The sequence below is a fragment of the Plectropomus leopardus genome, chromosome 18 (assembly GCF_026936395.1).
Source record: "Plectropomus leopardus strain MGB_pleo_1.0 chromosome 18, ASM2693639v1, whole genome shotgun sequence".
NCBI classification, from domain to species: Eukaryota; Metazoa; Chordata; class Actinopteri; order Perciformes; family Serranidae; genus Plectropomus; species Plectropomus leopardus.
This window is the reverse complement of record NC_142193.1, coordinates 4,922,196-4,936,938: the sequence shown is the minus strand read 5'-3', so window position 1 is coordinate 4,936,938 and position 14,743 is coordinate 4,922,196. Positions and strand designations below refer to the sequence as shown.

At 36.6% G+C, this 14,743-nt stretch overlaps 1 protein-coding gene across 3 annotated transcripts in view; it reads right to left on the bottom strand.

The window, feature by feature from the left end:
- LOC121956347 (MBT domain-containing protein 1-like) overlaps positions 1–14,743 on the bottom strand; it is a 28,595-nt gene that overhangs the window by 8,802 nt on the left and 5,050 nt on the right. Inside the window, exons 4-17 of one of the 3 annotated variants that reach the window (XM_042504509.2) lie at positions 14,373–14,484; positions 13,911–13,990; positions 12,325–12,442; positions 11,001–11,135; positions 10,102–10,190; positions 8,745–8,843; positions 8,531–8,666; positions 7,590–7,645; positions 5,765–5,869; positions 5,533–5,680; positions 4,372–4,454; positions 3,266–3,503; positions 1,341–1,412; positions 1,051–1,227 (exon numbers count right to left, since the gene is read on the bottom strand). In XM_042504509.2, the coding sequence (XP_042360443.1) occupies positions 1,051–1,227; positions 1,341–1,412; positions 3,266–3,503; positions 4,372–4,454; positions 5,533–5,680; positions 5,765–5,869; positions 7,590–7,645; positions 8,531–8,666; positions 8,745–8,843; positions 10,102–10,190; positions 11,001–11,135; positions 12,325–12,442; positions 13,911–13,990; positions 14,373–14,484 (1,648 nt within the window). Of the gene's footprint in view, positions 1–1,050; positions 1,228–1,340; positions 1,413–2,423; positions 2,994–3,265; positions 3,504–4,371; positions 4,455–5,532; positions 5,681–5,764; positions 5,870–7,589; positions 7,646–8,530; positions 8,667–8,744; positions 8,844–10,101; positions 10,191–11,000; positions 11,136–12,324; positions 12,443–13,910; positions 13,991–14,372; positions 14,485–14,743 lie in introns of those variants that run through there. The other 2 variants (XM_042504510.2, XM_088091358.1) reach the window with 2 other exon arrangements.

The following is a 14,743-nucleotide window of genomic DNA, read 5'->3' as shown; positions in this document are numbered from 1 at the left end:
AAAAAATAGGAGATTTAGGAGCTATCTCCACAGAGATCAGGCTGCTGATGATGGCATTACGTGGATGTCCACTGGTTTTCGGGTCCTCAAAACATTTGAAACTACATATTTAAAATTTAAACAGTTTGAAACTTAATTTGGTGACACAGTAATATTTGGGACACGTCCTCCTCCTTCTTATGTTCAGCAAAATACTGAGCAAAATCTAACAAGCTTAAAGTTTTTAAAAAATATTAAAACAACTGAACCATAACACAAATAAATGAAAGTGAGGGAAACCCTGAACAGTGAGTGTGTGTGTTTTGTTATTCTGGGTGTAACGATACATGCATGACTTTTTATTCAAACTACATCGATAGGTAAATTGCAAGCCGTCCTTCTAGTGTGAATTGTATCAATCTCAAAAATTTTTTCGATTGTGTCGATACTAAGAATGTGTGCCTTGTATTTATAGCACATCAAATGTAATGTGGATGTATTTTTTAGCACTTGTTATGTTAAATATTTGTAAATGTTACTCTGGTTCATTCTCCCGTTCTCCATCATCCTGAACATGCGTAATGCGTCAGCACTCAGCAACATCGTTTTCAGATAACGGCGGATCAGGGCAGGGAAGCACCGGGTCGTCGGAGAGCTGGACAGATCTTGGCTTTTGTAAAAAACCGACATGATGTTCATAAAATGCTTGCTGTTTGCAAAATATGCTGTCAAACCAAATACAATGGCAATTTGCCATTTAATTGTTGTGTTGACCTAATATGTTAATTTATCTCTGATTTACTTGCAAAAATACTGATGAATCCTTACCTCTACTGTTCAGTGTCCAGGTATCTATTTCGCATACAGTGAAAAGAAACCTTTCGCTGAATGTTATGAATGTGTGATTCAGTGCATCATGCTGCTTTCACTGCACAGTTTTTCTCTTTACTGTTTTGGCAAAAATGTCACTATATTCATGTCTAGTCATTGAATAGTATCATGTATCCTAACACCCATCTTAGCATTGTTAAAAAGCATCTTTACACTACTTGTTTTTGAGTGTGTGTGTACCTGCTCCCCCCTCAGTGTTCGGGCTGCTCTCTGGGTCAGCAGAGGGGGGCTGGGCTGCTGAGGCAGGAGTAGGGGGTGATGGCGTCTCGTTCTCGTCTCCTGATAGGCTCCTAGGGATGCCTGTTACCATGCCGCCGGAGAGACTGACAGGTCGCTTTGCAATAGGCAACTTCCTCTCTTAAAATAAAGACAGCAAAGTCAGAGAAATTGTTGGAAAAACATTTGATGTGGACTTCAAAAAATAATAATTGAAAAAAAGAATCTGTGTCATTTGAGGTTAAAATACTGACTTTTCTTTTGTCCCTTGTACTGCTGAGACTTTTTCCTCTGTTTGGATGCTGCTGACTGTAGTTCTCTGGAGCCTGAAAAATCCAAAACAGCATCAATGTCCAACTGTGCAGCGGCAATAAACATGATTACAGTGTGGTACAAAAACAATGTTGTTCCCTACAGCTAATTTCAACTTTCATGATACGCTACAGGGCGTGAATTTTGTTTTCACTCACCAGTTCACAGTTTATAAATCCTTTGAACCCTTAGGAAATTGGCTTGATTTATTTTTTTTTTTAAAAAGGCAATGAGCAATGAAAGAAATTATCCACAAATGAGCAAGAAATTAGTAAAAAAAAACAACAACAACAACAACAAGCAAAACAAAGCACAAAAAACAAGGCAAATAAGACTTGAAAAAAGTGCTTAAAAATTATGACAAATTTGGAACAGAATTTTAAATATGTAAGTTTGATAACTGTAGAATACTGATTTTTTCTCTAGTTTTTTGTCGTTTCCCTATACATTTTCCCTAGTGTTTTTAAAAAATAACTTTCAATTTTTTTTACTGATCTCAAAAATATTTCTTTCTCAAGATTCAAAGGTTAAAATATATGTTAAAGGCATCTGAAAGCAGAACAAGAGAAGTGATGAGTCCATGTTTCAAAGGGTTAAGGTGTAAAGTTATGCATATATAAAGGCGTGGCCACTTGACTGACAGGCTGTCTGCAAGGCGTTGCTACAGTCCGTCAGTCAGATCTACCTCTCACTCCTCCACAGCTCTTACCTCTTGTCCAAACATGTTCACCTTTGGCTCCAAAAAGAAAAACACAGATATCGACAGCCAAAATGCTGCAATTGAGGCTTCAAAGCCTTAACATGCAATATTACTGTGTGACGTCACGTTGGCTACATCAATTATTAATACAGTCTATGGAACAAATGTAGAAAATCTAGCCTGTTCCAAAAATTTTTATAACGTACAAAAAGTATTCGAGTCAGTCTTGAAACGTGATTAACACAATGTGAGGTTGCATTCACTTTTAAACGTGCAACAGTTTCAAATGAAAAATATGGACTAAGTCCCTGACACTCTTAAAAAAAAAAAAAAATTAATTATGTTTTTAATGTTTTTTTTTTATTGTGAAACGTGATGATAACAGAACAAGTGAAAACAAATGCAACAGCGCATAAACAGTCAAGTGTGACATACAGTGAAGCTATAGACAGCAAAACTAAACAATACAAAACAGAACAGGCTTTACCTGATGGGTCAAAATAACAGATATCACAAAAACATATATGCATATGGATTTGTGTGTGTGTGAGAGAAAATGTGTGTGTGTGTGTGTGTGTGTGTGTGTGTGTGTGTGTGTGTGTGTGTGTGTGTGAGACAGTGAGAGAGAGAGATTGGGGTGATAAGTGTTTTAGGGGCAATGAGGATATAAACTGCACACATGCCACATTTACATGGTTTTATTCATAAATCTTTCTGTAATCAGTTAGAAAAGAAAGGGAAAAAATGAAAGAAGTAATTAAAATCAATATAAATGAATAAATAAATAACTACTCAGACCTTGACACTGTTAACTCTGTCAGCACTTCTGGCCTTGTTACCACTTTTTGTGCTGTGAGCAGCATTGCCTCCATGTTGAGAGCCTTGTGCAGATGACCTATAAATCGTAGAACCTAAATGTGAGGTATTTGTAATTTGATATTTCCGTTTCATGACACTACTCCACCAAATCTCAGAGGGGATTATTATACATTTTACCCTGCTATATTTATCTCACAGCTTTAGTTATCAAAAAAAAAAATCAAGATTTAACAAACAGCACGACAAACTTATTAAAAATGACCCACTGTAAAAAAAAGAAACAAAAAAAAACGACCCAAACTTAGCAAGCTTAACACTTGTGTGTGATAGTATGCGTGTGTGTGTTACCTGCGTTAACAGCAGGAGGCTGCAGCTGATATCCAGTCAGCTGACACCAGCCGACCGGGTACAGGTCAGGTGACTCACAGTCCACCCACTGATCGTACTCGTCCTCCCAACCGTCAAAATGTATCCGTAGCAACCGGTGGACGATGCGTGTCACTGTGGCGACGCAAACTAGCCTGGGCTCCATGAGGTCCACAGCCTCCAGCTTCATACCGGGGCGGAAACCGTGATTAGGGACGTCCTGACAGAAGACAGCTCAGGGTTTATCAACAAAGCAGAGACAATGTTTCTTCATTCGTCACGTCGTGTCGTGTCGTGTCACGTTGTGTCGCGTCGCGTCACATGAGTGTGTTTTCATTTCTAAAATATTTTCCAGTTTAGGTTAATAAATTAATGCAAAAAGAACAAAAAAATATGTGATCTCGTGGCACCATTATTTCTTGAGATTTTGTTTTTTTTGGTTAAGATAATAATAAAAAAAAAACTATTTTAAAAAAATCAGTTAGAGATGGTTAAAACAACCTTTCTGTAGAAGTTAACACAAAATTGAATTTTAGAAATGGAAAGAATAACTGTCAGAACTAGAAATGCTGAAACTGAATATTGAAAGTGAAAAATAGTAAATGGTATAGTTTTTTAGCATTTAAAAAATAACAGTGTAATACAAAAAATACAGAAATTCAAAGTGGACTTCAAAGAAATACGAGTAAATGAATGCTGCTCAGTGGATTGTGTGTTTAATCCTATCGATCAGATCCTATCGATGGATTTTACAGGTTTTGTGCCTGAATTTTAACATCTTGGGACCATACCGCAAAAACTTTCACATCTCTTCTCTTGTAAGTTGTTTTTTGTTTTTGTTTGACTGCAATCAATCCTCCAATCAAAAGAGCCCAAACTGACATGTTCATCATTATTTTTGTTGTCTGCCCAAAAGCCAACGCAAAAAAAAAATTATGATGTTGGCCTAATTTGCTGTCAAGTGAGACACAGAGAAGAAGAAAATCCTCATATTTGAAGAGCGGGAGCCATCAAATATTTGGTGTTTTTACTTGATAACTGACTTCAACACTTATTTGATAATCAATATCGATGCAGCTACAGATTACCTTGTTGAAGAGGCTGACAGGAGCTGCTACAGACTTGCTCTCTTTTAGATACTCGAACCATCTGAAGGGGAGATTGGTATAACCTGAAAAACACAAAAACAAGAGAGGACATATTCAACTTAAAAAAATAAGACCTTAAATACATGTTTTTACTTATTATCAGATTGCTGCAATTTTTTTAAAGGTAAGTTTTCGTTGAAATTTTTGAAGAAAAATGGATGGAAGATTTGGTCAAAGCAAAAATTAAGGACTATTGCATCTAAAACAAGTTTATTTTCTGATTTTATTTTTTTTCTGTTTCATTGTGTTTATCTTTTCATCTGCAGTGTCACAGGCTGATTGATATCTGTGATTTGTGAGCAAAAAGCAGAATGGCTGTTCAACCCTTAGGGCCCGCTTTAAAATTACATACAATCATATCACTCTGTGCACAAAACGCGCTTTTTAGAATCAAGCTTATAAAACAAAACAAAAAACAACTTTAATTTTATTTTCTACTTTCATTGATTTAATTTTTTAATCACCATCACCAATATTTGTTATTTGTCAGAATTTTAACCCTTCAAATGCAAAGTTATTTGTCATGATACCACTATGTTTTTAGATGAAAAAAACAAAAAACAGGAAAAATGAATTATTTTCATTATACTACATGCTTAGTAGATAATTTTTCTTATTATTATCAAAGCCTAGGCTATGTCAGTGATTAGCAGCAACATTGATGTTTATACAGAAATCAAAATCAAAATCAAGCTATAAAAAAATATTATGCATAAATGCCTGTTTTTATCATGATGCCACTATCTTTTTAGATGACCCCCCCTTAACAGTCTAAATATAACTATTTTGTTTCCATAGTGTATTTTAGACTTATTGTAAGAGCTGAACTGGAATCCAAGATTAAACAAAAATACACAGTCTTGCCAAAGTTTATGTCATATGAATGATCACAGCCAAAATTATCAAAAAATAAAGAATGAAAAGCACGTAAAATGTGCCAAACAGCCCCTAGGGTTTAATTCTGATTAATATGTGTTAATTTCACTCAAGAAAGATGGATAATTTACGTAATTTGTATTCTGATTTCTCTGGCACTATGTAATAAATGTGTCTGACAGCGATTTCATTCATTGTGGTACAGCTGTAGGGAGGCAGCTTTACCTCTGGGGGGCGTCAGCTCGATGTCGTTGATCTCACAGAAGCCGGCGGGGAAGATGGAGGGAGAGGTGGAGTGATAACAGAACCAGTCTGAACCGTCGGCCGCCTCCGAACCGTCAATCCCGATCATCAGATACCCGTCTGCCAGCACCTGATGAGGACAGGTGACAGGTGGTTTATCCACTGAAGATGAACCTGAACATCGAGTTCATGTCGGCCTTTAGCTGCTCCTCACCTTCCTGACCGTGGCCACGCAGATGGCAGACAGGTTCAAGGGGTCGATGGCTTCCAGCTTCATCCCGTCTTCAAACCAGGAACCGCTCTGATCCACCTCCTTCACCTGCACAGGTACACATCATACACTGATCACACCTCTGATCTGGAGCCTGGGCTGGATTGTAAGTATTTGGATCGTAAATAACCCTCAGATAGGTATTTATTTATTCACTTTGGTGGCAGGTAAACTAGGGATGATTGTGCGTGTGTGCACCAGTTGTAAGTAAATTTGGGAATAAGTTTACATAATATATATGTAAAAAAGAAAATGTGAGAAAGGGGTAGGGATATAACTTTGACTTCTACCTACTCCTTTTCGGTCACTGTACTTATGCTTTTTTTTGTTTTTATATATACATTTAAAATTTTTTTGGTTCGAAATAACGACATTCATTCATTCATTCAATCAAACAAAAGATGAAACTGGAGTGGAATCAGGACCAATAATAAGGTCAAACATCAGCACTACCCAGAAAGTACAGGTGAGCGCAAGTGGAGTGTGTGTGTGTGTGTGTGTGTGTGTGTGTGTGTGTGTGAAATAAAGTTCAGGTATTTTACTGCTCTCCTGTGGCAACAACAAGCTACAAACAGTGGGGCTCAACCGAGCATCAGACACAAAATTCTGCATTTTAATGATTTTCTTGATTTTTAATTTTTTTTTTTGGATTCAAAAAAATAATTTTAAAAAATGCCCTACTTTAACTCAAATACAGCTGCCTCTCTCTCTGTCTTTAAAAAGTGCATATTACTTTGCAGATGTAACTTTCATAAAGCCTAGGCTGTGTGCCTTGTTTATTATTAACCCCTTGAAACCTGGATCGACATCACTTTTCATGTGTGCCACGTTCAGATGCCTTCACAAGTATTCAAATCTTTGAAATCTGAGCACATTGGTTTGCTTTCTTATGAAAACAAGGGGAAAAAAAGAAATGAGTAACTTGCCAGGAACTGTTCCGCAAACTGCAAGATATTAGTTGATTTGGAAAATTATGTTTAAAGAAAAAACATTATTATACTATATTATTATACCATAACTAAATATTTAAGATTATTTACAGAAATATTTCTATTTTTAAGCATTTTTTTAATTTGGTCATTTTTTTTCCTTTTTTTTAATCGAATTTTCAAGTAATCTCTCTTTTTTTAAAACTTGTTTTTGCTCATTTTGGGCCTTTTACCTCTGTTTCTGAAAGACATCAAGCCAATTTGCTCAGGTCTCAGAGGCTTACATTTTAATATTAAACTGATGATCTTCTGGTGGTTTGATCAAATTGTCAAATCAAAGTAACAGTGGCCATTCAATGGGATAGTTTCTTCAAGCTAAGCAAGGTAAGGAAAAGTGACACTGAGATAGACTGACGATACTGAGTTTGTCAATATAATTTTTTTGTAATATGTTTACATTTTGTAGGCCTTTTTTCTAAGTATGCCTCAATCAAGTTTTCTTTTTTTTTGGTACCGATATTGATTGCCACAGCTATATCGACAGAAAAACAGTTGATCATTATTTGTTTTTCATGAGCTACAATTCATAGCAGTGGGTTAAGACAGAATCATAGGTCAGTTTGTAGTGTATTAAGATCTCCACCAGGTGGCAGAGGTTTAACTTTTGTGCGAATTTGAAGAAATTTGAAGGTGTTCTTGATTCACAGGAATGGGATGGATGAACGATGACGGTGGACAGACAGACAGACAACCTTACACCATCAAGGAGGCATTATGAGCGTCAGACTTACAGACAGGAGGACAGACACAGTGACAGGTGGTGATGCTGTTGGTCTCACCTTGGCGAACAGCTGTCCTGGAGCGTCCGTCTGCACGCTGAGCTTCTTTGACACATCTGGAAACACACAGATTCATCTTCACCATCAAGCTGCTTAAAGTTTTCTAAATGCAGTCTGAGGACGTCAAAGCTCCATCAGTGACACACAACGTGCTCAGAGCTGAGTACCATTAACCCTTTGATACCTGAGCAAATCGGCTTGGATATTTTTTACAAACATGGGAAGAGGGCGATGTGCAAAAGAAAAGTAACAAACACAACAAAAACAAAGAAGTGCCAAAAAACTTTTTCTGCATCATAATTTCAAAAATATATAATAAATATTACATTTTTAGCTCCTTCTTGGGGTTATTTTCTTTTTTGGTTTGTTTGTTGGTTGCTTTTCCTGTTTTTGCTTATTTGTATGTAATTTTCATGTACCTTTTTAATAGTGTTTTACCATATTTGTGAGTCGTTTTTTGTGACGTAAATATAGTTTTCCCTAATTTTTCGATATTAAATCATTTTCAGATCATTTCTTTTTTGTCACCTTTTATTAATTTTTTGCAGTTTGTTGGACATTTCTTGTGAAGTCGCTCATTATGTTTTTCATGTTTTTGAAAGAAATCAAAGCAGTTTTCTCAGAGGTTTTAATATTTGTGAAAGCCGCATGAACGGAGAAAACTGATGTTGATCCAGATAATAAAGGGTTAAATCTATAAAAACTATACTACTACTATACAACTTCAGCCAACAATAGACAAAACAACATTTACTCACTTGTCCTGGAGCTTCTGACAAATTTTTCAAACATTTAGACGGATAAATGTTGTGTAAATGTAGTATTTTTTAATAATGTATAAACTCAGTGTTTATCCTTAATGCAGTCTGATGATGTCTAAAAAGGGCAGAGCGCCACCGAACAGAGACGATTTGTTGGAGCTCATTAAATGTTAAACGCACCGGATCGTTTGAATCGGTGTCCGATGGATCGAGACCAGCCGATGCTGTGGATCAGAGGACTGTACATGTGACACCAGAAGTCATCAGAACCGTCGTCACACTCCTCGTATACCAGGCGGAGGCGACCGCCGATCACCTGCCACAACACACATCGTTTCTACAGAAGCCTTTTAAACTCTTTAAGCATCATATAGCGGCTTTGTGTGAGTCCCACCTGTTCAACCAAAGCCACCCGAGTCCGACACAGGTGAGTTTTATCCACCACCTCCACCCTCATCTGCTTCTTAAAGGGAACCTGCATACTCTCTTGGACCTGGAGAAAAAAAGCTTTTTTTAAAAAGTGAGGATACTTTGAGGGTTCAGACTTGGTTTTAAAGTTTAAATTAGATTTAGATGAAGGTTTGAACTGCAACAGAATCAGTCCGCCAGTGACTACATTGGTATGTAGATGTAATGTCATTTCTTGTATGTATCCTCAAATGCCTCAAATCCCTAAAATCTGTACAACTTAAGTTAAAGCCTTGTGTGAGTCAGTAAGCCATAATAACTAATAAAAGTATCGAAACTGTCATTAACAAGAAAACACACAAAAAACAACAAACAACTTTTTTCATCAGATTTTGCAAAATAAAAACAACAACAAAGAAAACCCCACACTGATCAAAAAGGTTTTGTAAGTTTTCCTTAACACTCCACAATTTATTTGAATCATAGACCTATTTAGTTTACGAGATATACTTGTTTTTATGAGCAGAGTGCAAAGGCGTTGTGACGGATTGATCATTCATTCCTCTGGTGCCGCCCTGTGATTTTTGCACTTCAGGTAACATAATGACATTTTCATGACAACACAATACAACACAATAAAACATAAGACAGAAGACCCAGCTTCCAACAGCAAGGAGATATTTACATTGATATTTAAAGATTACGCAAACAACAACCTCCCCCTGCTGTCTGCAGGAAAAATTCCACTGTAATTACAGCAAAAAACAATGTTTTTACAAAACATAAGATAAGACAACATAAAGTAATTAAGTGATGATGAAATGAATGACATGAAAGACAGACGCCTTAGCTTCCTGATGTAAAAAAGAATCAGTGCTCTGGCTATTGTGTATTTTATTTTAAATCTCTCTCTCTATCTCTCTCTCTCTCTCTATATATATATATATATATATATATATATATATATATATATATATATATATATATATATACACACAGGATTATGGTAACAGCGATCTCCTGTGCCCATTACAGGGAAATACTGGCATAATTACGGTGAAATAGTACATTTGTACAACATGTAATGTGAGGAAACATAGTACTGACATTATGGCACAGAAGACTCACATTTGGTGCAAAAAGAATGAATGTTCTGGCTGTTATAGCTCTTATTTTAAAAATATTTAAACAAGATCATGCAAACCACCTCCTGCAGCTGCCAGGGGACGTCTGTTTCAGACAGTGTCAGATGGATTATGTCAATGACACACAGGTATAGAATTATTCTCACATGTAGTGTGTGTGTGTGTGTGTGTGTGTGTGTGTGTGTGTGTGTTTATGACCTTGGAGGGGAAGTCTGGCGGTAGCGTTTTGGATCCCGTTAGTCTTTTGATGAGGAACGTCTTCCAGTTGGTACACCTATGCAGGATGGCTGAGTACACACATCAACAGAGAAATATTTAGTAAATGTAGTTTTTCTTTCCGACTGCATTAAAGAGAAATCTGTATGTTTCATAATTAGCAGTATTCAAAGTTCATAATAAGGGCAAAATGTTATTTGTATACTATTTCATTATTTGATGTGTAATTTTAGTAAAATATAATTGAAAATATTCAAGACTGACGTCATTTTCAAAGAGAAGTCTTCGAGTTTCAGATCAGATGTGCCGACTATACTCCTATTACTTTTTGACTCTACAGACATAAGCTACACAACAGTTCAACTTGCAGTTAGGGGATGTAAATATTTAGTAACAACTAATCTCTACATAGCAACTAGCCTGTGAGGTGTGACCTGTTTTCGTTAAGTGATAAAACTTTACTTTGTTAGCATAAAGTTTAGCATGAACTTTAGCACAAGGATAAGTTTAAATTGAATCCAGTATTCAGAAAACATCACATTCCAAGTAGTTTTGTTGATTCCACTGTCAACTATGTGATTTAGTTAGTGTTTGTACGGGAATTCAGCATTAACCAGTGAGAAGGTTAAAGTTCAATTTGGGGCCAAAAAAATGTTAATAAAAAAAATAAAAGCTTTTTAAAGGTAAATTACTCTGAGGCTTTTATTGTGAAGCAAGTATAGAAAACGTACTTTCCAATGAAGTTAGTAAGTGTGCATCACTGCTGATGTTCCCAACAGATTTGTTCTCTTTTTGCTTTAAAATGTTGCACAGATTATTATATCTACTCCAACAGAAAGAACATAAAAAGTTAACCCCCCAACCCCATCTTTCTCTCTTACTCTTTGGGGGGACCAGAGGTTTTCCTCCAGCAGCACACCAGCCGACCGGGTGAATGTCCGGCACACACAAGTTCAACCAGAAATCTCTGGTGGAGTCGCTGTCAAAACCCTCGTAGCGCATCAAGGCCTTAAAACCTGCACACAGACATCATCATCTTCACTGTCACTCATCTATCGGAATGGATTTGTTAAAGATGATGTCACAAGTCGGATTTCCGTAAATCCTCAAATTGTGCAAATTGAAGATGGTAATATAAATACGCCTAATGGAAACGTGTCGATTATGGAAAAACTCCCGTTTATCGCAAAAAAGTTTTTATGCTTCCGTGAGGTGGTATTTCAGGCGATTCAAAAAAGCCACATTTCGCAAAACTGCAATGGAAACACCTCTTTGGATTTTATAGGTCACATGATGCTATGGCTTTGTGCTTGTTTTGCATCAACAATTCCTCTGTGAAATTGTGGACTATCACCTCCAAGAAATCTCTCTTACATGGCCACTCCCACATGTAAGATGCTTGCCTGTTCATTATTGCTTGCATAACATGCCCCCACTGCCTTGGATTGGAAATAATGACAGCTGGTGAGGTGGCTGCAATAGAAATAAAGCTGCTAATGTTTTGAACGTCCATCACCATGCTTCTTGAAATGTTTTCAAGTTTTGTGCAAATCTCTAATGGAAACCCACTTATAGTGAAGTTGACCTTTGACCTTTTGGACATAAAATGTCACCACTTCATCATTATATACTATTAGACATTTATGTGAAGTTTCGTCATGATAAGAGTACGAATTCTTGGTTACGGCCAAAAACACGTTTGTGTGAGGTCACAGCGACCTTGGCCCAAAGTGAAGGTTTGTGCCAAATTTAAAGAAATTCCCTCAAAGTGTTCTTGAGACATCACGTTCACAAGAACGATATGGACGCAAGGTCACAGTGACCTTGACCTTTGACTTGTGGCCACCAAAATCTTATCAGTTCACCATTGTGTCCGAGTGGACGTTTGTGCCATATCTGAAGAAATTCCCTCAAGGCGTTCTTCACATATCCGTTCATGAGAATGGGATGGACGGACAAAGGAAACATAATGTCTCTGGCCACGGCTATCGCAGTTAAGAAGTGTGACTGTGGAGCGCTTTGAATCTTAGTAAAACCTCAAAACTAACTCTCAACTGCAATGGGAGCCAAAGTAAAGAGGTAACCATGGTTATCATCGGTCAGGTAAAACAATGGTGATGTTATCTCTGTTTTTTGGAAATTCAGGGTAAAATATATGAAAAAGATTTAATATATGAACTAAATATAGAAAACATTCATGCGTACCAGCCAGTTTGATGATGCCAGCGATCCAGTAAACTTTCATTGGCAAACCGCTGTCAGTGTTTGGGACTTCGACCCGGACGCCTTCACTGATGTCACCCCACGACTTTCCCATCGGGACCTACAGAAATATTAAATTTATATAAAACAACACTGATAATGAGAACAAATAAATCACTGATTGACCTCAGAGACAGATGTTATTTGATCATTTACAAAGAAGCATTTGCCATAAAATGTCGACAGAAACAGCTTAAACACAGTTGTTAGGATCTGTTCCAAGGATTTTTTGGAGACTGACAGAAAGGTCATGAAGTGTTCTTATTGTGACCCAAAACTCGCGTGGAAATCAATAAGCATGTTATGTCTGAACCTGTTTTTTTAATTGCTGCCTTCAGGACATGGCAGCTCTGCCTGCTTATAAAACTAAAATGTTATTAGGAGACAATTTTGCCCTTGGGATCAATAAAGTATTCTGATTTATACCCTCTGCTGTTTGCCGTGTTATTCCTTCAACAGTTTTTCTCATAAATATTCCAAGCCGTTGAAAGTGACTAAGTACATTTACTAAAGTTCAGTTTTCAAGGACTTAACACTTCAATTTCAGAGGGTATTATTGTACTTTTTAACTTACTATTTTTATCTGGCAGCTTTTGTGACTTTACAGGTTAAAGTTTTTTAAACAAAGCATATGATCAATTTATAAAATATGATGTATTACTCCAAATTAAACTATCCAACAGTGTATATAAGAGCTGTCCTCTGCCTCTAACAGCTGTAAGATTTGAATGCTGCTTATGTGTTATATAGCTTATGTCTTTATACCACCTGTTTATACCTGCACACACTGCACTTTACAGCTATATTTATGTTTTCCTGTCTATATTACAAATGTTTCATTTTATTACTACAGTTCACCAGTCTACTAATTACTTTACTTTGTAGCCTATTTTTTTTTTAGATTTTTCTTTTATTCCAATACTTAAACTGCACTTTTATATGTTTTGAATTCTAACTACTATTTGTATTTGTTGTTTTTTTTTTTTTCAAATACATTTTGTAAAAACGATTTTTTGGGAGGAGCGTGAGAACAGCATTAAAAAAACTGGCAACTTGTGTTTATGCATTAGAAAGAAGAATCTAATTGTATGATATATATGATAATAAAGGAACCATTCTGCCAAACTTTTACATTTATACTTTAAGAATACTCTGTGACTTTTGTGCTCGAGTCAAATCTTAAAAGTAGGACTTTAACATATATTTACTATTTACTAGATTGGTACTTCTTCCACCACTAGATATGGAAGATATCCACAGATATAAATACATATAAATGTATTTATGGGGAATTTTACAAATAGTTTTCTAGGCTTAAAGCCTTTGATTCTTTCAAGATTTGAGATTAACAGTGTTTTTCTTTCATCCTCTCTGCTGAGTGTGTCTGTTGATATGTGTGGGTTGAATAAAGTTGAAACTGAATATAAAAAATAACAAACATTAAATAAAAACAAACATGTAGCAGTGTGTATAGAAGGGTGTGTGTGTGTGTGTGTGTCTGTGTGTGTGTGTGTGTGTGTTGCACCCACATGTTTGAAGCAGCTGACCGGTGCTCCTGCCACATCTCCATCTCCAAGGTAACGACCCCAGTCAAACACCTCCACAGATACTGCAGCAAACACACATGCAAACACACTGACAGCTAACTTTTTTTGTACGATTTATGGGCATTAAGATGTGATGTTGTGGATTATAATAATCAAATAAAACTTTTACTGTGTACCAAGGGTGTAGACAAACTTTGGTAGTTCATGCAAAAAAGGCTCTAGATAGGGCGCTGTCAGCTACTGCAGCACAAAGACTTTGTGGGAAACACTGTAAGCAGTAAATTTTCTTTGTTCGTACTACTTGCTGTCCTTTGTGCTGCTGCAACAACTACATTCCCTTCTTTGGATCAATTAAGGTTTCTCTTATCTTTTTTTATCATATTTTAAAAAGCCACAAAGGGCGAGTTCAGTTCTTCATAGTAGCTGTCCATTCAGAGGACTCACCACTCTTTTTGACACTGCTCTGCTGGTTGGCTTGGTGCTGAGCGTAGGCAGCTAGTTTTGTCATCAGAGGCTGTTTCTGCAGAACCTTGGCCTTCTTTGTGGGAGGCTTCCCCTTTGAGACACAGAGAGACATACAGAAGTTAAACTTCCCTTTTAGACCAAGAAAAACAAAACACAGTTTCCACAGTTTTTAGTCATAGTGTCTACAGGTGGTTAAGAAACTACTTCCTTGACAAAAAAGTGTGTAGAAGTAGGCAATCTAATTTCTAAACTATAACAAAAGTCATAGTACTGATTTTGTTAGTGATGTGTCCTTCCGTGTCGAGGCTTCGAAGCTTGTGTCGAGTAATTCATGAAGATTTTTGTGAAAC